General features: G+C 44.2%; 1 protein-coding gene and 1 long non-coding RNA gene across 4 annotated transcripts in view; both read left to right on the top strand.

The window, feature by feature from the left end:
* Positions 1-475: 475 nt before the first annotated feature.
* Positions 476-12,289, top strand: cdk12 (cyclin-dependent kinase 12). Of its 3 annotated transcripts, none has more exons than XM_017429482.3 (15): positions 476-1,113; positions 1,214-2,443; positions 3,398-4,072; positions 4,469-4,648; positions 4,746-4,885; positions 5,003-5,173; positions 6,446-6,635; positions 7,155-7,211; positions 7,382-7,483; positions 7,821-7,898; positions 8,384-8,500; positions 8,582-8,713; positions 8,845-9,056; positions 9,203-9,652; positions 10,906-12,289. In XM_017429482.3, exons 2-15 carry the CDS (start codon positions 1,281-1,283, stop codon positions 11,307-11,309), a joined length of 4,071 nt encoding a protein of 1,356 aa, XP_017284971.1. In that variant the 5' UTR covers positions 476-1,113; positions 1,214-1,280; the 3' UTR covers positions 11,310-12,289. The 3 variants fall into 3 exon arrangements, with proteins under 3 accessions (XP_017284971.1, XP_024864652.1, XP_017284970.1); XM_025008884.2 differs by having other exon boundaries at positions 1,211-2,443; XM_017429481.3 differs by having other exon boundaries at positions 476-2,443.
* An 11,630-nt stretch (positions 12,290-23,919) lies between these two features.
* The window catches only part of LOC119617555, a 4,345-nt gene continuing 2,091 nt past the window's right edge, over positions 23,920-26,173 (top strand). The window contains exon 1 of the long non-coding RNA XR_005233882.1: positions 23,920-24,000. This is a non-coding gene — a long non-coding RNA (uncharacterized LOC119617555). The remainder of the gene's footprint in view (positions 24,001-26,173) is intronic.

Genomic DNA, 26,173 nt, shown 5'->3' with positions numbered 1-26,173 from the left:
TAGTGATAGTGTAAGAGCATAAATTAAATCTTTATTTTTCACTTCACCTGTTGGTGGTCACACCAATATGGCTGTTCAGTTTATGTTTGTGAATGCACATTGCTGAATTAACTATATAGCAACAAAATCAAACTAAATCCACTGAAAACATCTCACTCTGCAGATCCTAACATGCGCCCCACCTTATGTAAACCTGTTGCACGATATGAATAAATATTGGCTTCTATAATTTTTATTACTCAAAGCTTAAATTAAAGCAAATAAAAATACTTTATCCGTTTTTTAATGCGTCGTGACAGTTTCATGCCATCTATGCGACAGGTTGGAGTAAGTATTGAACAACTTTGGCAAACCTCGACGTTTTTTGAGTCGCTGTTGCGCCATCGCGAGAACAGTGGGCGGGCCCTTTCGCGTGATTGGACGTTGCTAGGACACGGCCGAGATCGACAGCTCTCCCTCTTCCGGTTCTCTCGCTGAAGGCAGAAGTTGCTAGTCACAGGAGCCACAATGGCGATTGTAGTCTCTTTAAGATAGGGCTGTGGATGCTATCAAATCCACTAACATCGCCCTAAATATAGGCCTGGTTGATTTCCAGAGCCATTGATAATAAACTGGAACATCTACTGCACACGAAAATACTATGATTTCTTATCATTATTGAGTTTTATAGGGGATAAAACTTACATTAAAAGGAACATGTAAACAGCACCAACCGGGTCAAGTTTTCATTTTGTTGGAGAAACGAGCGTCTTTTACTCAAGACGTTTGCTTGTTTCTGAAAGCTAAGCTCGTTCCTCTGAGGAATTAAAAAAACACCTTTACTTAACTTGGCACCGGACAAGGACAGCTCTTACAAAGGGACTTTTTTTTTTTTTAATTTTTCACCAGTCTGCTCGCTAGCTGCCGAGCATTAGCTAGCGGTGCTAGCTACGTTGAGACGGAGGCGACACTACAATGCTCCAATGTTCGGTTTGGACCTTTTTCATTCACTGACTGACATCAAGATCAAACTTCCTGGAGCAGGGAAACGACCGTGGCGTTTTATTTTTCGGTTTGGACGAACTCCGCCGACGATCTGATGGAATGAATTGGCGCTAAAGGAGGACTGGATATGTGAGCGGCCTTGACTGTTTTGTTTTGTGTTTTTTTTTATTCTCGTCCTGATTCTGCTTTGGTGACATTTCTGTTTGTTTATTTTGACGTTTTGGAGTAGCTGCCCGGCTTCCCGTTAATGAGCTGCCCGGACCACGGTAGAGGAGGCACCGACGCCGGCGTGAGGCATGCCTGGGTCGGACCGAAACCATGGGACCAAGAGGAAGACGGGCTCCAGCAGCGGTGTGTCGCACCAGACCCAAGGCCCGACTCGCACGTTTGAGGGAGACATGACGAGCAAAGACGGCAAGGTGCAGTTAAAGTCCCTAATGTCCTCCGCTTCCAAACGCAAGCGGCACAAATCGAGCAAATACAACCGGGAGTCGGCGGCGGCGGGACCCGAGGATTTTACCCTCGGTGATACGGCGCCTCCTGGCGTCAACACGGTGAAGCCTCTGGTGGAGTACGACGACATCAGCTCGGACTCAGACACCTTCTCGGACCCCCCGTCCTCCAGGCCGTCCGAGAGGGGGCCCGCGGACCGGCTGGACCCCTCCCCGGACTGGGACAGGGAGGACGTGAGCCGAGAAGCCGACGGCGGCGCGAACAGGGAGCACAGGCAGCCCCGGAAGAAGCCCAGGGACCCCAATAAAGTTCGAGACTCTGGGAACGGCGAGCAGGGATTCAAGAAAAAGAGCAGCAAAGACCGCGAGAAGGGCAGGTCCGCGAAGAGCAAAGAGAAGTCCGCCTCGTCGGGCTCCTCGTCCAAGCACCCGGGCTCGGACGCCAAACGCGGGGAGTTGATGCTGTCCTCCAACGCGCAGACCGCGGCGAGCGTCGGCAGCACCACCTCCTCCACGTCCTCGTCCCGCAGCAAGGAGAGCAGCCGCTCAGGGAAGTCCCACAAAGACCGGCAGCAGAGGAGAGAAGGCCGGGGGGACGGCGGCCGCAGCTCCTCCCACAGGAGCCGGACAGACAGGACTCACCGCAAGTCCTCCAAGAGCCACAAGTCGAGCCCCAAGGGCAAGTCCTCGACCAGGGGGAGCCCCCGCAGGAAGGCCCCCGGCTCGGCCCTGTCACCCAGTCCCAGAAGGAAGGCCGGCAGCGAGAGTCCGCTGAGCAGCAGCTATGGACCGCAGGGGGATGACAACTACTCCAGGAGGAGGGTGGCCCAGCAAAGCCCCAGTCCTTATGGGGACATGTCCCGCCGCAGCAGGCAGAGATCGGACAGCCCTTACGGCAGCAGACACAGGTCGTCCAGCTTCGAGAGGGACAGCAGCCCGTATTCGAGGAGGAGATCCATCAGCCCGTATGCCACCCGCAGGTCATCCAGCACCAGCCCCGTGTCCCGGTGAGTAATGTACCCTTAAAGTCCCGGGAACTTGGCTTACACTTACATCCTTACTTTGATAGGGGTAGAATGGCCATATTTGCAGGGGTGCCACCAAGGAGGGGCCGGTGGGGGCAATGGCCACCCAGATAAATTTGCTGGGCCCCCCTTGTCCAGATGTCTGATCCCCCTAAGTCCTGAACTTTTGCTTGGTGTGGATTTCTAATTCCCCCCAGCTATTTGGGATAACTTGGACCTCATAAACATAAAAAACACAATGTTTTCGATCAGTTAGTAGTTGAAAATAAGAGTTATACCAAAAGGTGATTATTTTCATAATACAGTATCTTTTAAACAGCCGACATATGACTACAGGATTTATAAAAAGCTATTTTGGTTTTGGTGTGCCGCCCCAAAATGATCAGGCGCTCCTATTTGTCCACCTCTTCAAAAACCTTTTTGTAGGCGCCCATGCATATTTGCACAGACGACCAGTCAAAGTATATTTTGAATGATCGTGTTTAATAATCAAACCTAACCTGGATTGCAGGTTTTAAGTTTGGCCAATCCATTGAAACTTTTTGTCCCAGCGCGCCGTTAAAAGTAATCCGTCTGAAGGAGGAAAACATGAGGTGGAGAACAAAAACACACAAAAGTAGACCTGTTTCTGTTTGCAGCTGAAGATGTCAGTGAACAGGTTTAGTTACTTTACTGAGACTTTTTGCATAATTAAATTTTTCTGCGTTGTCGTTTAATCTGTAGCTACTGTTTTGGAAAGAAAAAGCTCAACATTATTTTGGTTGAAATTTTTATCCGAGGGCAAAGAACTCCACACTGCAAGAAGACAGGTTGGAGGTCCATGTTGGCTTCTTGTGATGCTTTCAGGACTCCAAACTTTATTTTTAATGAAGAAAGTTGTTTTGCGTAGCCGAGATTCAGCTTGTTTTGCTCATTATGTCTGCTTTGTCTCCCTAGGCGGTCGGGTCGCTCCAGAAGTCGCTCTCCGCTGCACTACTCCTCTCGCCGCTCCTCCTCCCGCTCCCGTACCAAGCGGCACACCTCCTCCGGCGGAGCAGGGGGCAGCTCCCACGGCAGTCAGACAGCAAGCCGCTCCCCTCCCTCCTCCCGTCTGCCCCTCAACTCCAGCTTGGGCGCAGAGCTTACCCGCAGGAAAAAGGAGCGCCTGGCCGCCGAGGCAGCTGCTCGTGCCAGCGCTGGTGGCACGGCGTCTCCTCTCCCATCAGCAAACAAAGCTTCAAGCTCGGCAGCGTCGCGGCCCGCTAAAGCGGAGCCCTCGCAGCTAGAAAGAGACTCGTTAGCGAAAGTAGAAACTCAGCCTCCGCCGGCGGCGCAGTTACCCCCAGATGGTCCCGGTGCTGAAGATCAGGTCGCAGCGTCTTTATCTTCCTCACCTGCCCCACCACCTCCCGAACCCTCCCCTCCAGTGCCGCCCGGTCCAGCCACCCAGGTGCCCCCGCCGCCACCTCAGGCAGAAACAACTACTCAGCCTCCTGCAAGTCTCACCTCCCAGGCAAAATCGCCAGCTTCGGTTCCTTCACGCAGCCCCGCTCGCCAGACGCCGCTTCACAAGACGTCCACTCTGCCCCCCCTGCCTTTACCGCCTGCTCTGCTGGGCGGCACTCAGGACAGGTGAGGGGGCCTCTGGCCGCACTGACCGCGTTTATGTCACATGTCAAATATAAAAACCAGCGATGATCAAATGGTATTCATGATGGTTGCATTGCATTTTCTGTTTGGAGTAAAACCTCAGAAAGAGTTTTTAGAAAAGAGATTTTGTGGCGGATTTCTGAGCCTGCTTTTATTTTATTAACAGAGATTTTTCAACTTTCTCGCTTCACCAGATGTTTGTGGAGCAGATATTAGACAAAGAATTATGACCTGAGGAGCAGCAGATAACTTTGAAACACCGACTTTAGGGTTGATCGTTGATTACGCAGGTTAAAGTCTGGTTAGTTTGATGGACTAGGCCGTAACTTTCCCCTTGTTTAAGCGGTAACATTGTTTTAAATCGTTTTGCTCTGTCAGTCCAAAGAAGTCCACCCCTCCCCAGAGGCTATCGAGAAAGGAGAAAGAAGTTCGCAGCCGGACGTCCATAATCGACCTCCCTCTGCCGCCCACTTTGCTTGGCGTTGACTCCTCGCCTCCTCAGTCTCCCATCCGGCAGCCTCCTTCCGTACCACAACCAGCCCTTAAGAAGAGACCAAAGTCTGTTGTTTTTTTAATATTCACCTTCTGAATGTTGTCCTTTCATTAATCTTCTATCAAGCCTTACCTCTTATTGCTTCTTTTCTTTGGTTTCCAGGATTTGTTGCCCACGATACGGTGAGCGTAGGCACAACCTGAGTGACTGGGGCAAACGCTGTGTAGACAAATTCGATATAATCGGCATCATAGGGGAGGGCACCTATGGCCAGGTGTACAAAGCAAAGGACAAAGACACTGGTGAGCATTTATTTACTAGACATCAGTCCACCAACGTCTCAGTTTTATATATAGAAATAAATTTCTGAGGTAAGTTTCCATTAAACGCCACGTATGTGTCCACTGTTTTTATTTTAGGTGAACTTGTGGCTTTGAAAAAAGTGCGTCTGGACAATGAAAAGGAGGGTTTCCCCATCACGGCCATCAGGGAGATCAAGATTTTGCGGCAGCTCAAACACCGCAGCGTTGTCAACATGAAGGAAATTGTCACCGACAAACAGGATGCTCTTGATTTCAAAAAGGATAAAGGTAAAATACTCTACGGTGAAGAGAAAAACCTTCATTATTTTTCAGTTTTGCATGCCTTGACGTCATTATCAAGGAAGCTTTTACATCAGTGATGGTCAAAATTAAAACGCCAGCATCTCTGAGAACAGGGACTCCATAAGGGAAATTTAATTTCATCTCTGCTCTCTTTGTTTACTGATAAACAAACATCATTCTTCTTCTGTGTTTCATGCTAGGCCTTTACTAGAAATATCTTTAACCATTACAGTAACTCCAGCAGAAAAGCTTCATTTGACAAATGTGCTCAGCAACAATGAAAACAAACTCATGGCTTCTTAAAAAACATTACATATGCCTTTTATGGCAGCTTTTTAATACTCTTTATATTTACACGTGCACAGCGCGCTCATAAACTGACTTTGCAGGCGCTAAGTTACTGTTTTTCACGACCAATACTGGATTTCAAACGTGTAGTGACCCTGCAGGATGAAGCAGCGGCTCTGTTTCCTGTCATGTTAAAGTACAACTCCGTTGCTCTGCATTTAGCAAATTCTTCTTTTTATTACTCCATCAGCACGTTCTTGCACAAAGCAAAGGAAGAGCATGGGCTTTTCTTTTAATCGCAGTTAATATCCTCTAACAAAGGAGCGTCAAACTGTCCTGGAAGCTGTCGGTTTCCTGCTCCGGCACACCTGATTCAAATGGTTTTAATCACCTCCTCACCAAATCAAGTTCTCCTGAAGCATGTCCACAAGTCCTCTATTTAAATCAGGTGTTTTAAAGCAAGAATGCATCTAAAACATGCAGGAGATCGGCCCCCAGGAGTTTGACATCTGTGCTCTAACAGAAACCTTGGCTTTATGTATTTTTACCCGTTTTTACTCTTGTTCTGTGTTAGTTTAGGTCTGTTAATGCTTTACACACAGTTCTGCAATTATTGAAAACAAGAGCTCGGAAGCATCAATATCCTTTTTTTTGTTTTTACACAGCTTACTGTACGTACATATAAAACGAGTAAATCTGCTGCGGTCTCAGTCACTTCACCTTATTAGCTTCATGCCACAGAGAGCTTTATGACTTGGTAACTTGGTAATCATTTACGGCGTCTCTAGTCAAAACGACAGGATTGTAACTTGTAGTTCGGTTGTCCCAGCAGAGTAAACACAGCACCGTTTTCTAATGTGAATATATTCACAGGGAGGTTAGATTTTCTGAGCGTAAAGAAGACCGTAACAGTCTCATGTGCTTCGCTTTCTGCATTCGTCGAAGTCTAAATCCTTCCTCTGCCTTCAGGTGCTTTTTACTTGGTGTTTGAGTACATGGACCATGACTTGATGGGCCTTCTGGAGTCCGGCCTGGTCCAGTTCTCCCATGAACACATCCGCAGCTTCATGCGTCAGCTGATGGAAGGTCTGGACTACTGTCATAAGAACAACTTCCTGCACAGAGACATCAAATGCTCCAACATACTTCTCAACAACAGGTAGGAGACATACAGTCGAATGTTGTAGCCTCTTTCTTTGTCGAAACAGCTGGATCTTTCTGGTCGCAGCTGTTAAACATTAATAAAACTTACTTGTGGTTCAGTCATCTGTGTTATTTATAGATTTGTAGTAAAGTAGTCCATCTTAATGTCTTAAATGCATTTTTTAAGTCCTGTCAAACATGTAAGGGCTTCTGTAATCATTAGACCGTACATTTTTAAATGTAAAGTTTTAGAAAAATAGGGTTTTCTGTACATTTTCACAGCTAGTTCTCAGATTTGTGGTCAGTACAGTTTTGCATCAAGCCTGCAGCAATTATAAGATGTTGACCTAAATGCTGCAAAAACAGGCAGCCAATTAAAAGAAAATACAAAATTTATGTACTTTTGTATAGCAGTGTATTTATAATCCTGTGCTTCTGTGGATTGTCCCTTTTTACACAGTCACAATGTTGATATGAATGAGCTGAAAGAAACTAGTTGGTGTCTAACCTCAGGTGTTAATGTGTGTCTCTGCAGAGGTCAGATCAAACTGGCTGACTTTGGTTTGGCTCGACTTTACAACTCTGAAGAAAGGTAAGACGGGTAATAATGAGCATTAAATCTGAGGTTTTTGTATGATTAAATACTTTTATGCGAGCTGAATGAGTGTAGGTGGAGCTGTATGTTTAAAACATTGTTGGTTTGGTGAAGTGTTTGTGTTTGAACACATTTAAATGTACCAACCCTCCCGTCCTCTCCTTCAGTCGACCGTACACTAATAAAGTAATCACACTATGGTACCGTCCGCCTGAACTTCTGCTGGGTGAGGAGAGATATTCTCCAGCCATTGATGTTTGGAGCTGCGGGTGAGTCTGTTCATTCATTCACTTCTCACTTTATTCTGGAGCCAGATTAGTCAGATTAGTCCCACTGAAACATCAATTAAGAACAACCTTTTCCCATTATTAGCTGATTACCTATATGTTTTAACAAGGAATTGAACAGATGTACATAATAATGTGGCTGAGTGCATTATGTTGGCTTTTTTAACTTTTTTTATCAGTTAGTAAAAAAATATATGCAAAAATTAATTCTGAACCTATAGACTTTGAAACATTTGACATAAACTGGGTATTCTGCATCATATATTGTATGTTTCCTGAGTGTTTTTGCTTTTCATATTCATTGGTTTTCTGTGCTCAGGTGTATTCTTGGAGAGCTCTTCACTAAGAAACCCATCTTTCAGGCTAATCAGGAGCTTCTGCAGCTGGAGCTCATCAGGTACACAGGCCTTCCCACACAAAGCAGGAAATAATCAGAGCGATACGCACGTGATGAAGGGCCACAGCTTATTCGGCCCCTCCGTAAAGGCTTCGAAGTCTTGAAAACCAGTTGTATTTGTATACGCATGGTGTGTGGTGAGAATCAGCTTCTGATTTGTTTTATATTTCTGTAGAGAGGTGAGTTACTGAACTGAAACGTTCTGCATATGATTTATTAATCTGGGAAGTTTAAATCTATAATTCAGGGGCTTAAAGAAGAAAAGCCACAATGCTGTTCTCAGGTTTTGTTTATGCACTTAATCTTTGTGCAAATGATTAAAAACACTGTAATAAATGGAAATGGGTTTTGTCTCTTTAGTTTATATAGGCCATATGTGTGTAAATAAAATAAATTGTTGATTACATCTGCTGCCATTTATTGCATCTGTAAACCTTTGTTTCAGCCTTGATTTTTAATAATATTTAATCTCTAATTCCTTTCAGCCGTCTGTGTGGAAGTCCCTGTCCTGCAGCCTGGCCCGATGTCATAAAACTTCCCCTTTTTAACACCATGAAGCCCAAGAAGCAGTACAGACGGCGGCTACGAGAAGAGTTCGCCTTGTGTGTAGCCCTGCAGCACTTTCTTAAACCACCAGTTTTGTTTAGTTCTTTTTTTAGCTAAAATATTTATTTCCTGCTCAGTTTGCCTACATCTGCCCTGGATTTGCTGGACCGAATGCTGACCCTTGACCCTTCACGCCGCTGCACGTCGGAGCAAGCGCTCTTCAGTGACTTCCTGAGTGACGTGGATCCCAACAAGATGCCGCCGCCAGAGTCAGTAGTTTTTGACTCAAAGTTTTCAATAAAACATTTGCTTATAAATCTCAAATCGGATGTTTTTAGCATTTTCTCTGACAGAAGACGTGTTATTTAAGTTTTTTTTTTTTTGTCTCCTCTGCGTCCAGTCTCCCTCATCATCAGGACTGTCACGAGCTGTGGATTAAAAAGAAAAGGCGTTCACGCCAGAGCGGGCTGCCTGAGGATGTGCCTGTGCCCAAAGTGCCCCGTAAAGACGCGGCTGCGACCTCCAGTGGAGAGAACAGTCGACCCCAAAGCAGCCCAGCTGGAGCCCCGCCTCCTCCGCCAGGACAACCGGCCTCCACGGCCAGACTAGAGAGTGAGTTGTCGGGTAACGAATCCCTCTCACAAGAACTTTGTTCGAATCAGTCTTTCCTGCTGTGCTATTATTGCTGTTGTTAACACGGTCTGAAGATTTAAAATGTTTTAATAATTGACGTTCTGCTTGAATGAATGTGTGTTCAGGTATGGGAGTGTCTGCTGAGAACCTGAACCAAACAGAGCTGGCCTTGCTGCTGAACCTCCTGCAGGGACAGACTGAGCTGACCCAGATTGCCCAGCTCCTTAACCTCTCCAACCCAGAGACTGTTACCCAGTTGCTGTCTGCCCTTAATGAGTCCTCTGACAACCAGGGGGCGCCAGAGGACCAGGTCCAGCCTCCTGCTCCTCCTGCTGCTGCTGCTGCTGCTGCTGCTGCTGCATCCCAACCCCCAGAGCCTCCTCCTGAGCCCCCAGAGCCCTCTCCCACATCTGGAGACCCTCCTCTCAGCCAGGAAGACCAGACCAACCTACTGGCACTACTTCTGGGCCAAATCATAAAACCACAAATCGAGGAGCAAACTGATGAGAGCAATGGCGTTCAGTCAGAGGAGGCGCTCGCACGCGGTCCGTCCGCTTCGACTACTGATTCCAAGGGCAAGTCTGGGTTTAGTTTTTAGAGGGGGAACAAAGAGAAGACCGGGGTGAACTGGGAATTATAAGAAAAAATACGGAGAGCAAAGCCGGTTCCTGTATACTTTATCAACTTAACTAGATTCTAGAGAACCTGATGAAATCTTCAGATGGCTGATAATTCAAATGAATTTGGCTGTTAGATCAATCATAATTCGCCCGTCTTTTATCTGACACATACTTGCCATCTTCTCCTTTTAACACCTGTTGTATTAAATAAATACCTACAAAAATGTCTCATGAGCATCGGCTGTCATGTGACCACGGGAACCAGGTAAAGGTCTGGACGTCACTAGTGCATCACTGGTGAACTCGGTAAAGCAGAAGACGAGCGAAAGGAAAGGTTCACACCCACGATTCTCCCTTTTTTTTTTTTGTTTCTGTCATTTCATTTCCATGTTTTTCTTCTTCACTTCATTTTCATCCTAAAGGAGGTGCCGTGGATTCTTCACAGAAGGAGATGTTTTAAACGGTCTGTAATGTCAGCCTTTTTATGAAGAAAGTCTAATAAATTATCAAGTGAAAATAAATTTGGAATCTGTAGATCTCACCTGCATGTGTTTATTTTCACTTTGGTTTGTCACATACTTCTTTTTCTTTTCTTTTCTTCTTTTTTTTTTTACTTTCAGGTCAGGTATTTGTATAAATGTTAGGAAGCTGCTGACACTGGGATGGTGGCAGACCCGTTAAAAGCTAAAAGTCAACCTTTGTCCACCTTGTTGCTGTTAACCTACATTTAAATGCTCAGACGTTTCTCATCCAGCTAACTTTTCTTAGTAAATTAAACGATTACAGGTGCGATTCATGTTGCACCTGCAGCCTTGCTGTTTTGCTAAAGAAAAACATCAGTTTGTTTAATGATAATAAGGGAATTAAAATTATAAAATGTGCAGTTTTGTTCTTGCATAACTAGAATATGTTTACCATTGTATATTTTTATTGTTTTGATTTGATGTAGAGTCACTTTAGGTTTTTTAACTGATGATTAAAACAGAAATGTTTTGGTAAATCCTGATGAAAAAGAAGCCGTTAGTTCGGTGTCCGCCCTCTTGTGGTGAATTCAGGATTTTCAGGGTTGTGTAACTCCATGCCAAGCTTATTTAACAAAAAGAAAATGGGTTTTGGTTTTTATTCGAGTGCAAGTTAGAAGATGGAGTGAAAAGAAACGATTTTGAAGACTATTGTGACTAATTGTTTGTCTTCTTTGGGTCCGTTAGATGGAGCCGTGTCAAAAAGGAAAGCAGTTCTGGTCAACCAGGTGGTCCCGTGTTCTGACCAGCGCCCCCCGTCTCCACCCGGACCTCCTCCGTCGGCAGCTCCGTTCGGGAGCTCCCAGCAAACCGAGTCAGAGACGCAGCCCAGCCAGGACTTCAGCCCCGCTGTGGCCGCTGCTCTGCTCCAGCTCATTTCTCAGCAGGACTTGGAAGCCGTGGCCTCCAAGAACAGCAGAGACCCTTCCCCGGCCGAGGACGCCCCCGGCCGTGGAGAACCTCCTCCACCCTGGGCTGCGGACTCGCCTCCTAAACCTCCGGCTGCAGCCGAGGCTCCAGCTGCTCCGACCATGTCGGCACAGTTCCCGAAGGACCAGGACCTCCGCTTCTCCCACGGAGCCGCCCGCTGAACCCCCGTGTGTCGGTGAGGTGAACCCGGGTATCACTGGACGACCCCAGGCCTGAAGGGAAAGGCGGAGGGACCCCCACAGAAAGTGACTCACTGGACCAAGAGCAGGTAGTGAAAGTCCAATCAAAGATATATTTAAATGAAAGAGTTTAGGATTTTTTGGTTTCAGGTATCGAAGGTGGGCGGGGGGAGTTCTCTTGCTCGGGTGGGGGGGTGGGCTCACACCAGGGTCTGGACTTGATGAGTTTTGGAATCGAGGGCTATGCAACTGATGCTCGGTTTTAAAAGCACCTGTGAGCTCGTTTTTCTCCCCATAACAAGGAAATGATTGTCATGTTGACGGCGGTGGCCGCCTCCGATGAGATTCTCAGTGTTCAGTAGTTCTCAGTTCCTCCCGTTTCGAAGCCTTACTGGACCATCGCGACGCCAACGACCCCCTGAATGATCTCAGGCTCGTGGGGAAACGTGGCTTAAGTTTGTTTTGTTTTTTTTTGCTTTGGGTGGCGTCCGTGTTCGTTTTGTTTTAACACAAACGCTCTGCGGGCTGAACATCCGAAGGTAAATTGCTTCAGAACAAGCCTGTCGTTCTCGTGATTCAATCCCAACGTTATAAATGACTGCTCTATAAAACATGATATTCTGCTAGTTGAAGTATAAAGCTTAAAAACGACCGCACACACAAACGTTTCCCGTTTTGTTCTGGTGGGCCCTTAAAGCTTCGTCTGATTTGTGTCCCTCGCGTCCCCGACAATTTTTGCAACAAAACTTTTTTTTGTTTGTTTGTTTTTGGTGCAGTTATTTTCTACACAAATAAAATAAAATGACAACGCTCTTTAAAAAGGTAATGGTCAGTCTTTGTTTCCCTTTTTTTGTTTGTTTGTTTTTGCTTTGGAAAAAGTAAGAGGAGTAATGTGTCTGTAAAAGAAATGGAACAAAAAAATATTTGTAATGTGTTTTTTTTTTTGGTTCAGTTTATTAAAGGAACTTGTGTGACCAGCTGAATTGTTTTTTTTCCTCCCATTTTTGCGTGTTTCTGTGTAAAGCGCCCACTTGATGGTAGGAAATTTACTCAATCTGCTGCGTTTTCTAAGAAGTCAAGTCAAGTTTCTACAAAATAAAAGCTTCATTGTGGGCCAGGTCACGCTTCGGAGTAGAAAGATTCCAGTTTCTAAATATGTGACGTCTGTTGGGAGCTGTCATTCTGCAGAACTTACTTTATTTTTAAACAAATCACATATTTACACAAATTACATCGCCTTGCAAAAGTATTCATCCCTCTCTGTAATCTATTTTGTTGCCTTACAATCTGAGCTTTTAATCAGATTGACAATAATTCCATAAAAATACTTTAAATTACTGAAGATAAATCGTGAAAAAATGTTTCAAATGATTTAAAAACAGAAAAATGGTGCCTGCGTATATATTCCAGCTTTCCTTCAGCTCTGACCAGTTTCCCAGTCCCTGCTGGTGAAAAACATCCCCACAGCATGATGCTGCCACCACCGTGCTTCACTGTAAAGGTGTTCTCAGCGTGATGAGAGGTGGCAGATTTAACCTCAGACGTGATGATGGCCTAAAAGTTAAAATTTACAGGTTTGTTGAAGAAATTCCAAACAGTCCAGTTTCCTTTTTTTTCCCGCCTCTCTTCCATGAAGCTCAGCTCTGTGCAGCTGCCCGTGGTCCTTTGAGCAGATCCTCCCATCACTGCAGACGAGCTGCACCTCCCTCAGGGTTATATTTGACCACCTCCATGTTTCTGCTCCTCGTTCAGTCCGTGAGTTTGGGTGATCGACTCTTTTTTGTAGGTTTGCTGCGGTGGCTTCTTCTTTCAGTTTCCTGATGATGGGTTCCCTGTTGCTCTGTGGGACGTTCAGGATTTAGGATTTTTTTTTGTAGCCCAACCCTGATCTCTACTTCACAACTTTCTCTGACCTGTGTGCGGAGTTCCTTACTCTTCATGATACCTCTTGCTTGGTAGTAGACCCGATTCCTTCAAGGCTGATTCTGGATCTTATTTAACTGATTCTGCAGCTTCTGAAGGTGACGTTTGGGCTGGGAACGTTCACTCTCCACTTTCTAACTTTCTACTTTAGTAAAATGATTCGAAACGAGTTCTTTTCCACATTTAACTTCATTGATCCGGAGTATTTTTGAAAAGTTGTTGCTTTTAATCAAATTAAAACCCAAATAAATTCCAGGTTGTAAGGCAACAAAACAGAAAGATTACCAAGAAGGATGAATTGCTTTTCAATTAGAGACATTTTGCCGAGCAAGTGTTTTTTAATCCCTTTAATCTTATTGTGATGTCCAATTTTAGAATTTTTTTATGAACAGTGTGCCTTGTTACCGGCGTGCAATAATCTGTCCTCTGTAGCGGCTTAAGAACGTCATGTATGAACAGTCAAAGCAGATATTCGGCGAACGTTTTCTCGTGCTCGGTTAAACCTGTGGCAGTGATGGACCGATGGTCTGTGCCGTGTTCTTAGGTTTGCTGTGATTGCTCCTTGTCACCAGGGGGCGCTGCCGTGACCTCGCAGGGCAGGAGAGACTGTCGTCGAAGGATGGAGAGAGGAGAGTAAAGACAGGGCCGAGGTCGTTTCTTCTGCTGGAAGAAAGTCGGCGAGTTTGAATCGTTATGTCCTATTTTATTACAGCGGACTCAGAAAGTTTGAACTGGTCGACACGTGCAGCAGAAGCTGCTACAGCCAGTTTGTTTTTAAGTGAAAATGCTCTTTGATATACCTTCTTAGGTGACTTTGAGTTCTTCTAAGGGTTGTTAAATATTGAATTGAAGCACTTCCTGTTATCTGCAGGCTGCCCTGATTTCTAAAGATCGTTATCGGTTCACCTCTGATTTGTAGAATATATTTCTGACCCAATCAGACGGTGACAGCAATCCTCCCTGTGCTCCATATACGTCCATCCTTTCACCACTCGGGTGGAGCTCTCCCTCTGTGGCGATCCCTGCAGACGAGCAGGGATCAGAAACTGTAGATTGGCAAAGACCGGCGCTTCCGAGGCTCCTGCGTGTGCTGGACTGGCTTCACTCGCACCCAGATCCGTTCCCTCGCTTGGCACGCTTACAGAGCCGCTTACCCCTCTGGCCCAGCGAGCAGCTGAGCCCTCTGGGTGAGCGGAGGCGGTGGGAGGCTCACCTGCCCTCCAGCACAGGCCCAGTGTGAATGAGATGAGCCGGTGCTGCGTGCAAGCGTGCGTGCGTGCGTGCCGTCTGATGCCTCTGCCCACCGGGACTCCAAATAATAGTGAATGTGCCCGCAGGGAGTTTCCACTGGAGATGTAGCGGGCAACGCCGGTGCCAAGTCACAAAGACTAGACGAATAAATCAGGACTGAGGAGTGACGAGAGGGAGGAGGCGCCGTTAATCAGAAAAGCACCTTATGGGGAATGCCCAGAAATGTGCCACGCTGCCAATCTGAGGCGTGTAGTTGCCATGGCAGAGACGGGCGCAGCCTCCATTTTAGATGCTGGCACGTCAGCGTCAGCTGCAGGGATTTTTGGTGGACTTCCAGTCGCAAAGTAAAATGACCGACAGACTGTTTTAGTCAACTCACGCTAAAATATGTAAATGAAAATGTTAGATCTCGCCACGCTTGGTTCGGTTCTCTTCACGTTTTAGCGTGCACGTTGGGAATGAGCAGTTTGTCCACGAGCAGACGGTCGTGAACGTTTAAACATATGAAGAATATCATAAAACCAAAACTGGCAGCATTAAAGACGTGCTGTATATCTGGAACAGAGCATAAAATTACAGCCATGAGCGAATGCTGGTCTGAACGCTCCTGAAGCCCTCGCGGCTGAAGACAGGAACAGAAGTCACTTTGGGTCAAAGGTCACCTGAAGGTTAAGTTGTTCAAAAGTTTTTTCTACATCAACAGAAATATAAAATATCAGAACATTTGAATTTGAACATAATGCGGCACAAATGAAACGTGTTTTCATTCACTCTTATGTGTTTGGACACGTGCTCATTCGCTGCCATCTAGGAAAGGGTGCTGCATCACCCTCCGCGCCCTCACTTCCCACACCCCCTTTGGCTGAAGCAAACGGACAGCCATCACTCCGTGTGTCTTAGATTTTCTTATCATAATTGATTATATCTTAAAAAAAGATAATATAAGATATGATTTTCTATCATCATATAAAATTATTTAATATAAAAATACATGTTAATAAATTAAAAACATGTTCAGAATTTCACATCTTATATTTTAACATGTAGGGTCTTATATCACTTATCTTAACATTAAACTTAATATCTTATATTTGTAGCTTTTCTTATGTCTGTATCTTATGATTACTATACTTATATTTAATCTCATCTTCCAGTACTTTATCTTACATCTTATTGTATATTATCTCATGGCATGTGTCTTATATCTTATATTTATCTGGTATTTAATCATATTTCATCCGTTTCTGCATTTGAATTTCCAGTTCAGTGAAAGTATAACACGTATGATGCTTTATATGTTTTTACGGTACTTAAATGAGCGATTTTGCTTCCATGACAAACATTTGAGCAGAACTGAAAATAGCTTCTGAAGGACTTTATTAAATTTTTAGATTTTTTTCTGAAACCATAAAGTTGCATCAATAAAATTCTTTTTGTTGACTCGTTAGAACAAAGCAACTGTTTTGTTGGTGCACAGGAGGGAAACGATGCACGAGTGTGTGTGTGTGTATGTGTGTGTGTAAACACAGTGAGAGGAGGCCTGGACTCCCACAGCAAAAATACACACACAAAAAAAGGCAAACATGAGTCCAGAACTGCTGTTTCCACATTTAAAACACCATTTATATACTTTCACCTTTTCAGCCGAACCAAATCAGAATCAGAGAAATGATTACTTATTTAGTCTCTTCATCAGATCTTTGTCTTCCATCAAACAGGCTTTAATGTCAGCCGTTCTGTTTATGACGACGTCTCTATTTATGTGATATTTCAGAAAAAGGCTGATTGACTGTGATATATGCTTTACTGCTGAAACAGCATGCTTTATAGACGCCATATAACCAGATCTCACATTTCTTCGGGGTTTATAGTTAGCTGCTGTCGCTCACACACATAATTTCCTGATTTCTGAACAGCAGCGAGAGCTGCTGAAGAGTTTTTAGGCCCGAGGCGTTGAAACCCTAACGTCCTTGCTCTCCCAGTGTCTGATAAAAGGAGAGACTCAGGGGACGATGCTGACTTCTTTAAAAACTCTTTTCCGTGACCTTTTCTGCAGCGATCGCCCTCCTCGGCCCAAAGACGCGTCATCCTCTCAGCATGATGCTGCACTTCTGCAGACCCAAGGATTTTCTCAAGGTCTCAGCGTCTGTTCGGTTTCTGGACGGGAACTACTTCAGCATACTTTCAGCTACTTTAACCATTCATACCTCAAAAAGTTCAGCTCGTCCTGGACATTACTGCTATTATATTTTAGTTTTCCTAGCCGTTATATTTTTTGAGATATTTACCTTTAGTTACAGTTTCTCCTCACTGAAAAGAAAAAAAATCTTCAAATCTTTGAAAAACCTGCTGCATGTTTGGGTTTTAGCTACTGTTTTAGATTTTCTAGTTTTAGATTTTAGTTATGTTTTCCTGGTTTTAGTTTTTAGCTACTGTTTTGCTAATATTAAAGTTTAATTACTGTTTGTCTTATTTTAGCTTTTACCTTCTGCATTTACCTGTTATTCAGATATGTTTATTTTGTAGATCATGTTTTAATAATTTTGGATTTTAGCAATTGTTATGCTAGTTATAGCTTTTAGCTACTGTCTTGTTGGTTTTAGCTTCTAGCAACAATTTGCTAATATTAGCATTTAGCTACTGTTTTGTTGATTTTGGCTTTTAGCAACAATTTGCTAATATTAGCGTTTAGCTACTGTTTTGTTGATTTTGGCTTTTAGCAACAATTTGCTAATATTAGCATTTAGCTCCTGTTTTGCTACTTATAGCTTTCAACTTCTACTTTTAGATTTTAGCTATGCTGTTCTTCTGGTTTTAGCTTTTAGCTACTGCTTTGCTGGGTTTAGGTTTTAGCAACCGTTTTGCTCATTTTGGCTTTCAATTACTGGTTTTCTAATTTTAGCTTTTAACCTACTGCGTTTACCTACTGCTTGTCTATTTTTATCTTTTTACTAATTTTGGCTTTTAGCTACTGTTTAGCTGATCTTAACTTAAGCAGCGTCAGCGACTCTGTGTGCCGATGCTGCCTCTTTAAGGGCAGAAGGGCTGCTGGAAAAAAGCTGTAAGAGAGAGAGAGAGAGAGAGAGGGGTGGTGGAAGAGGAGCAGGAGGAGGAGGAGGAGGAGGGTGGTTGTGAAGCGGGGGGACGGGCCCTGCAGGACCATTTGTGCTGAAGCTCATTTGCGCAGCGACACTTAATTGGCTACAACAATTAATTAATGTGTTGGAAAGTTGGCACAAAAAGTTCATTTAAGAGGGTTTTAATAAGCAATTAGAGGAAAAGCAGCGAAGAGGGGGAATTACTGGAGAGGAAAGAGGAAAAGCAGAGATGGAGGGAACGTCTGGCCACCAGGAAAGTGAACGCCTCACCGTGTCTGACTGCAGAGCTCTGCCCCCTCCAACGACCTTTCACCTTTGAAGAGCACATGAATGGCTGTGATGCTGTTTAATCTCTTCCTGGTGCTCTCACTGTGGTTCTGAAGAGGACCTGAAACTCATGGTGCCCTTATATTTTGAACATTTCAACCCCGGTGGCCCATGCTGCCCCCCTCCCCCCCTCTCCTACCCGTTTCTTGTCCCGGCGCCCAGTGTAAAATATCGCATGACTAATGAGCGGAGCAGGTTGGAATCCTGGGGAAGATGTCCTTGGAAGACGAATGCATTTTCAGCAGAATAATTAACTTAATTAACAAATTCACATGCATATTCATCAGCCTATTAATGTCGGCTCCGCGCTGCTTGATGAGCAACGCAATAATAACCGTTTCATTTGCATATTTGCGTTCACACACCCGTCTCTGAGTCGCTGAGAGGAGAGTGCAGGGAAAGGGGAAGGCCTCCACCTGCAGAGCCGAAGCTCAGAGTCCATCTTTGCAGCTCCCCTGCTTCCTCTCCTACTGCTGCAAAACTTCCTGTTTGCTGCGTCTCCCCTCTTTTTACTAATTAATCCCTGTTAGACATGTATTTAATTAATTTATTTCTTGCTTTTGAAGTCTTGCTTGTCTGCCTGTCAGTGTTTGTGTGTGTGTGTGTGTGTGTTTTCCTGGAGAACTTTAAAGAGCCCAGTGAGTGTTTGGCTGCTTTGGAACTAAAGGAGCAGGCAATATGGATTGGAATAAAACAAATAAATGTGGGAATGTTCATGTTCTCTTACTTCCTGGGTTTCTGATTAAGTGTTCCTGTTTGTGTGTTTTCCTTCAACCCAGATTTGTGTTTCTGAGTGATGCTGCCGCTGCGTCTCTCAGCTACTGCCGGTGATAAAAACGGGTGTTTGTCTGTGTCTCAGCCTTTCACGACTGACTGTGTGGTTGTGTTAAACCTTTCGGATTTTGCCGCCTGTGCATGTTCGTGAGCCCCCTCGCTAATTTGACAGTGACGTGAAAGAAAATCAAAGTGAGCCTTTTGTGGCGCATTTAAAGGCGCGAAGAGCCACCGCTTTAAGGCTGAACCCATCGTTAAAAGGTTTTCCTGAACTGGATCAAACGGTGCAGTTTGAAAGCGTTTACTCCAGTAGTTTTCCAGATATATTGAGAGGCAATTCTGAAATGCAGGTCTGCAGTCAATGTAAACAAAGCACTCAGCTGAATCCGCCAGACAAAAAAACCCAACGTGGAAGCTTGATCTGAATTAGGCTGGCTGTAGTCTGTAGGTAAACAAATATGGCGGAATATCAGAGAAGACGTTTAGTGGAAACGTCAGAGAAAGATGGCGTGAAGCAACTGAGGTGAAACGTGGCGGTGGAGCGCCGTACAGACGGAGCTCAGCGTTCAGACGCTCGGCTTCTGCAAAACTTCTGCAGGAAAGGTAAGTTTAAGCCTGATTAATCCGTCTTCATTCCTGACCTACTTTCAGACCCGCTGGCTGTTTCTGGAGGTAAACAAACCCATGAAGGAGTTTGCAAATGTTGCTTACAAATATTTAATTTAACCATCAGTATGAGAAACAATTGTGCCGATTTTATTTCTTTATCATCTTTTTTTGGATCCGACTTCATGACTTTTCATTGAGTGTCTTTAAATGTTATCACTGCATTGTTGTGTTATTATTATTATTATTATTATTATTATTATTATTATTTAAAAAGAGGGAATTTTCTTTGGGTGGATTTGTGAGACCAAGAAAGTGTGTGTGTGTGTGTGTGTGTGTGTGTGTGTGTGTGCGTAAATGGCCAGCCTGTGCTCAGACAGCAGCAGTTTGTGCAGCAAGAATTGAAAAAAAAAAAAAAGTAGGGAGAGATGCCAAGTGAGTCCCTGGAGAAAAATATCGGTGACAGAGAGAGAAGAAAGAGGATATAAAAAGGGTTTCACACACAAAAGGAGTCTTTTACACAAAGAAAACGGCTTCGTGTGTTTTATACCTCGCACATATTTCAGAGGCTGTTTACAGTTTGGATTAATATTATAAACTCGAACGTCATCGTTTGATTCTTTCAGGCGATGGGGCTTTTGTCTGTGTCTGTCTGTTAGCAAAATATCTCATGAACCAGCGGACAGATTTCAATAAAACCCAGAAAGTACGTCTACAACTGATTAACTTGTGAAGGCAACCCAATTCAAGATGGCTGCCACAGCTAATTAACCTTACCAGACATAAATGGCTGTAACTCAGCCAATGGTGTGGTAGTAGCTGAGTCATTCACAACGCATGCTCTGTTTTCCGTCTGTTAGCAAAATACCTTATATAAAAGTGGATGAAACTCTCAGAAAGTTATTAGATAACTGATTAACTTGTAGAATCGAGCCAGTTGAAGATGGCCGTCACAGCTCAGTCATTTCTGCAGGTATTGAGCTAAAACTTGGTGTGGTAGTTCCTGAGAGTCTTCCCTGGTGCTCTGAATGCTAAAACATCTCACAACATCACAAAATGTCACATAGCATCCAAAATGGCTGCAGCTGTGTCCCTTCTGATGTGCATTTCGTCAAGGATTTATAGGCTTTTAATGTTTTTTTTTTTCCACAATAAGTCTGCTTTAGTCTGAAGCAGAGTTTGTAACCCTCAGCCAGAGTGAGAACAGATCAAAATGTCCTCCAAACTCTAAGATAAAAACACAAAAACAGGCGCAGCTTGAGAGCGATCTCTCACCTTTTTGTCTCCCTGTCCACTGTCTCTTTATATCTGTCAGCCTGCTGAGGTGACACCCTGTGTGCAGAGAGTGTGACACTCAGCTGTCACCTCCCACTCCATGCATCACACCTCTGCCCCCTGCTGGGCCAACCCCGTCACGGCACCCAGACACCCAGCCTGACCGTCCTCCTCCTCCTCCTCCTCCTCCTCCTCCTCCTCCTCCTCCTCAGGACATCACTTCACATTCTGTCACACGTTCACTCCGAGTCCTCTCTCTGCACTCAGGTTACTGTGTCTTCATTCCTTTCAGCCAGAGTTTTAAATTAAATAGATAATATCTTTGACTTCCTGATCTGCTCAGAAAATAGTTTAACTTCCTTCTTCATCTCTATGAGGAGGGAAAAAACAATAACTCGCCTTAAAAGATAAACACTTTCACAAAAAATTAAAGGTTCAAGCTCAGATTAATTTCTAAAGCAACTTTAAAAACAAATGTTGCTCAAAGTGGTCTAAATAAAACAGTAAAGGACAAAACTCCATAAAAACAGACAACAACACAACAGGAACCTTAGAATAATGGAAAGATTTCACCCCTGATTTATCGATTTAATACTTTTAAAATCTAAAACACTAAAAAAAAAATCCACATTAGCATTTTTGTTGTTTATTTAGCTGCTTTAAGGAATAATTTTCCTTTCTTTGGCTTCAGTGTCTCATAATTTTCACATGGACGATCGTCTGAAATGTATCCTCGCCTTGTTTCTTTTTAAACTTCCGCAGCTAATAAACCGGAGATAAACACACATTTTGTTACACAGATGCTGCAGCATAAAATTAATACCCTTTACGCACACTTTTTCTGTCTTCTGATGCACAGGTTTGATGAATATTTTAGTCTTTGTTGTAATTAGAAATGGGAAGCTGCCAAAAAAATAAAAGAAAACTGAGAATATAGATTTTATTTTTAAGCTTTTTAAGATTTTAAAAGGAAAGAAAGGGTGTAAAATGTTCAATGACACATGAAACATTAAACAGGCTCAAGGATTTTAAATGTATTTTTGCAAATATATGAACGATAAAACTAACAAGGAACAAAAATAATCAGCTATTAGGTCGTTACTTTGTGAGCCTCTTCATGAGTCCACACAGTGAGAAGTTTCTCTCAAATTTCTAAAAAAAAAAATTCATGTAAGGCAAGTTGCTGAGGACAAAAACAAAAAGTGCAGTTCAGCAAACTTATCACAGTTTAAGACTCATTAAATCAAATGTTTCTGTGAAGACATGGTGAGTCAACTTGACAATAAGAATTAGAAATGAAATAAAAACAATTAAAGCCAAAGAAAATTACAGGTTTTGCTATTATTAGAAAGCAAAACCAGTCAGCCACAATTAAATACTCAACAAACTGGCCTAATGTTTATACTTATTTGAATTATTTCAATAATTTTTCCACACAGACCAGTGTTTTCATTTCATCAAACGGCTCTGAATGAAACTCACCCATACTGTCCGGAAAAGGCCCCCCAAGTGAACTGAAAGTGGCCCTCAGGCCACCAGTTGATGATCACAGTTTTCGGACTGTAAAGGCTGCAGATCCCTGCAGCTAGCCTTTAGCTTAGCCCCTTTTTTCCAAGCCTCCGTTCTCCATGATGGATGCCACTAACCACTGATAACTATTTGACAGACATGTATAAATGGCCAGACTGTCCCTTTAAGGAAGCAATAGAAAGCCTTTTGTAGCTCATTTATTTACCAGAGGAGGTAAATAACTCGTTTGTATTTTCTGTCTGGCATCATGAAGTGGAACACTTGACCCCTCAGACCTGGGTTCAGGTTATTTGTTGTTTCTTCTGTAATCTCTCGTCTGGCGCTGAGGCGGCTCCACTCTGCGGCTCAGCTGCACGTCTTCTCGCCTTCTGAGTCACTTTGTGTGCGTGTCCAGCCAGCCAGGCAGCCAGGCAGCCAGGCAGGCAGGCCAGTGGCGAGCTGGGACGGAGCAATTGAGATATAGAGCATTAGTTGGTGTCATGAGTAAATTAGAGGCCAGATCTGTTTTCTAATCAGAGCACAAGCACCGTGTTAGAGGAATTAGGGCGACAGCTGCTGGGAGCTTTTTATTCCGCTCTCTCTCAGCCAGAGACAGGCAGACCCCAGCTCAGGGACCTCCTCTTTACCGCAGCCACCTGTCAACGCCGGCGTGTGCGCGTCCCCCCAGTTCTGACGCGCACGCTCACGTACATATGTGCACGCGTCCACCGCCACACATGCTTGCACACAAACACGCCGTCTGGTGCGCTGACCTCCCTCCCTCCGTCGCCAAAATGAATGACGGTGCAGGTTTCTGTGCACACACACACACAAAAACGCTCACAGTGTGTTTATGTTTTCCGACAAGTGTGAAGGGCCCTTATGAGATATCAAATTTAGATAAGGTGGAGCGGTGGGCGGCCTTGCATATGTCTGTTTACTAGGAATCCAAGCGAAAGGGCCTCGATGCTGCAGCAACGGATTCATTCACAGCATCCTGCAGAGATGGAAGAACTTTGACAGTGATGCAGCTGAAAAGAAATGTTGATTACATTTCAGAAAAACAAACAGGAGTTAAAATGAAGTGTGAAGTTCTAAATTATAGTGTGAGGAAGCTAGGAAGAGAACAATTGTCATTGTTTATTTACTGCTAATCCCAGAAAGAACAGGGAGTAAATAAATCCCCAAATGTTTTTTCTTTTTGTGGTTTGAATGATGATGGGTGATGTTGACGGTTGATTCTAAGGATGATTGATGATCCAAAGGATGACTAAAGCTGAAAGTCGTGAGCTACGCGCACTGATTTTACCCGGCTGACATCTCCTGTGGGCCGGATTGTAGGAGGGTGAGAGGTGTAGGAGGTGGCATCGAGATTCACACCGTGTCACACACACTAGCTTCGGAAATACCACCTTTTTTTTCCATTTCAGTCAGCTGAATCTGTAGACTGTTTTCAGGTGATGTGGGTAACAGCAAGTTTTGGGTCAAATTAGGTGAATTATCTGCACTTATTATTTCTGAGGGGAACTTGAGGCAACTTTTCTCTTTGACTGTCACCAAATCTCTCCTTTCTTGGTGGGAAAATGGAAACCTTTGTCTACTTCTTCGCCGCCTTTCCTTGCTGGATTCTTTGAGAGGTTCGTGGGATAAATTGCGAACACCACAGACAAACAAACGGGTAAAAACGTCACTTTTCGGTTTCAGCAGCAGGGGATAAACAGCCAATTATTGATGACATCAGCCTTATTTTCAAACTGCAAAGCATTTGCAAAATCCATGCAGAGTTTCTGTTCCCAAAAATAACAACCCGCCCACAACTGTTACAACAAACTAAAGATAACATTGACCCTAAACGGCTGATAACTAAATGTCCAACCTACTACATCAATACAAACTGCCTTGTGTGAATAGTAAGTATATTTTTTTACTCTGTAGCTTATGTTTAGGGGACAGTCTTGTTGCTTTTGGAGGTAATCTGCGGTTGGCTGAAGTCTAAAAGGGAAATGCATGCAAGTTTTAACCCGCACACACAGTCGTCCTCCTCCCACTCCTTCACATCCCACACATGTGTGCCACCACGCAGTGTCATAAATAGACAGACAGTGCCAATCGGAGGCCTGGACGGGTGCCAGCGCTGCAGCAGCTCAGTAGTTAAATTATTAACACCAACTGGGAGAGAGAGAGAGAGACAAAGAGAGGAGCAGATCGGGCCGCTCGGCGGAGAGGAGAAAAGAGGAGATGAATCGAGACGAGCCGAGGAGGTTTGTAGTTCAAGTGCTGAAGTGAGTAAAGCCTCACAGGGAGGAGGGACAAACCAAGCAGCCGTCCCGAAACAGCACGATTCTGACATGAATATAAAGAAAACCAACAGAATCTTGGTGAAGAAGGTAGAGAGGTGGATGCTGGGTTTTTTTTTAGGGATGGGTGGCAGCAGAATACTAATTCAGTATGTTGGTGTGTGTCTTTAGCAGAGGGAGGGGAGGAGAGACAGAGAGAGATATGGAGATGTTGGTTCTGATCCAGAGAGTTAATGTTGCGCTCATTGATGGATAGAGTGCCAGGAATGAGGCTCACATCATGCTCACACAAGATGGATGGAGCGCCGCTTCTTTCCTCTCCCTCCTATAGTTTGGCACCTCTCATCTGTTTTAAGCTCACTTTTGCAAAACTAAACAGTGATCAGAGAGAGGTTTGCCACAAAAGACCAGAGGTAGATCAGTGTTCGGCAGAACCGTTTGTCTCACCTTCAACCAGAAACTTCTCTCTGTGCGGAGGTGATGACGCCAAGGTCACAGGTTCGATCCCCAGACTAAACAGAGAGGGCACAAACAATAACTAGGGAAGTTGTTTTTTTAATGAAGATGCTGAGTTCTGATTGACTTCAGGAAATCCGTTGAAGAAACTGAAAATTAATTAAACAAAAGCTAAAATTTGCAAACAAAAAGCTAAAGGACAAAATGATCCAAACTAAATCTAAAGCCTCAAATTATCAAAACCAACGTCAGCAAAACAGTAACTAAAAGCTAGAAGTAGCAAAGAATGAAGCAAGTTTGCTGAAATAGAATTGAAAGGTCAGAAAGTTTAGTTACAGTCTTAAAGAAGAAACTAAAAAAACAAGAAAACAATCATGTAAACGCTGACTCAGCGGTCACACTATTATCCTGGAGGTTAGCCTTAACTCAGTTTATGTTAGTTCCTCTTAAAGCCCTTCAGCTAGCGTCAGAACCTTAAAAGTGATAAACAGAAACTAAGCTAAAGCTAACTTTTAATATTATTGTTTGTGTTTAATACTTCCTGTTTATTGTTATAATCTATAAAGATTTACGAGTCACCCTCCTGTCAGCTACAGTTGCTCCCAGCTGAATAATTTCTGTCATAAAAAGGTGATGCTGTGTTTTTTAACTCACCTGTTTCATTTTATTTAAAGGGAACTCTAAGATCCAATGCAACAGACAGAAAACTGTTGTCACTCCCAAATTCACGGACACATTTTTTTTGATAACCTTGTGAAATTAGCTGTAAGTCAAATCCCAACAAATAAAAACGCGTGTGAGCGTGAAGCACAACCTGCATACCAGTAAAAGTAAAGTTGAAAAGTAAAATGTGTGTTTGACTGTGAGGAATTATCGAGTGCATGTTAACCAAAAAGCTCAAATATAAAGTACCATGTGTTTAACAATGTGCTCGTGATCATGCATGCACAAAATGCGTGTTGTTTTTACTCGCATGTGGAACCAAAACTACTTTTGTCTGCGAGGCCCCCACCTCCTCCAACACACACACACACACACACACACACACACACACACACACACTTTCCCCAGCTTCCTCCTTTATGGCAGGGGCATCAGGGGGTGAAGTGATCTGTGCAAAAGCCTCCTGTTCTATGCGCCGCGCGGCTGAGGAAGAGGGGGATTGTGGGTAGCTGCTGTCTGCAGGGGTGGTGGTAGGGGGTGAAGTTAGTGATGAGGGGAGGGGCGGATGGGTTGCCGGGGCGGGCGGCAGCAGATGGCGTGCCACACTGTGAGGGCCGTCGGCTGGCATCCAGAGGAAGAGCGAGGGAGGGGATTGGGGGGGGGGGGG

Source organism: Kryptolebias marmoratus, linkage group LG12, assembly GCF_001649575.2.
Source record: "Kryptolebias marmoratus isolate JLee-2015 linkage group LG12, ASM164957v2, whole genome shotgun sequence".
NCBI lineage: Eukaryota > Metazoa > Chordata > Actinopteri > Cyprinodontiformes > Rivulidae > Kryptolebias > Kryptolebias marmoratus.
Note: the sequence above shows the minus strand (reverse complement) of the source record. Positions and strands in the feature narration are given on the sequence as shown.

What these genes read in the sequence shown, in the direction of transcription:
- cdk12 (XM_017429482.3), top strand. Translation starts at nt 1,281, where the DNA reads ATGCCTGGGTCGGACCGAAACCATGGGACCAAGAGGAAGACGGGCTCC. An exon ending in AGCACCAGCCCCGTGTCCCG is followed by an intron (nt 2,444 to 3,397) that starts GTGAGTAATGTA and finishes TTGTCTCCCTAG; the next exon opens with GCGGTCGGGTCGCTCCAGAA. An exon ending in CTGGGCGGCACTCAGGACAG is followed by an intron (nt 4,073 to 4,468) that starts GTGAGGGGGCCT and finishes TTGCTCTGTCAG; the next exon opens with TCCAAAGAAGTCCACCCCTC.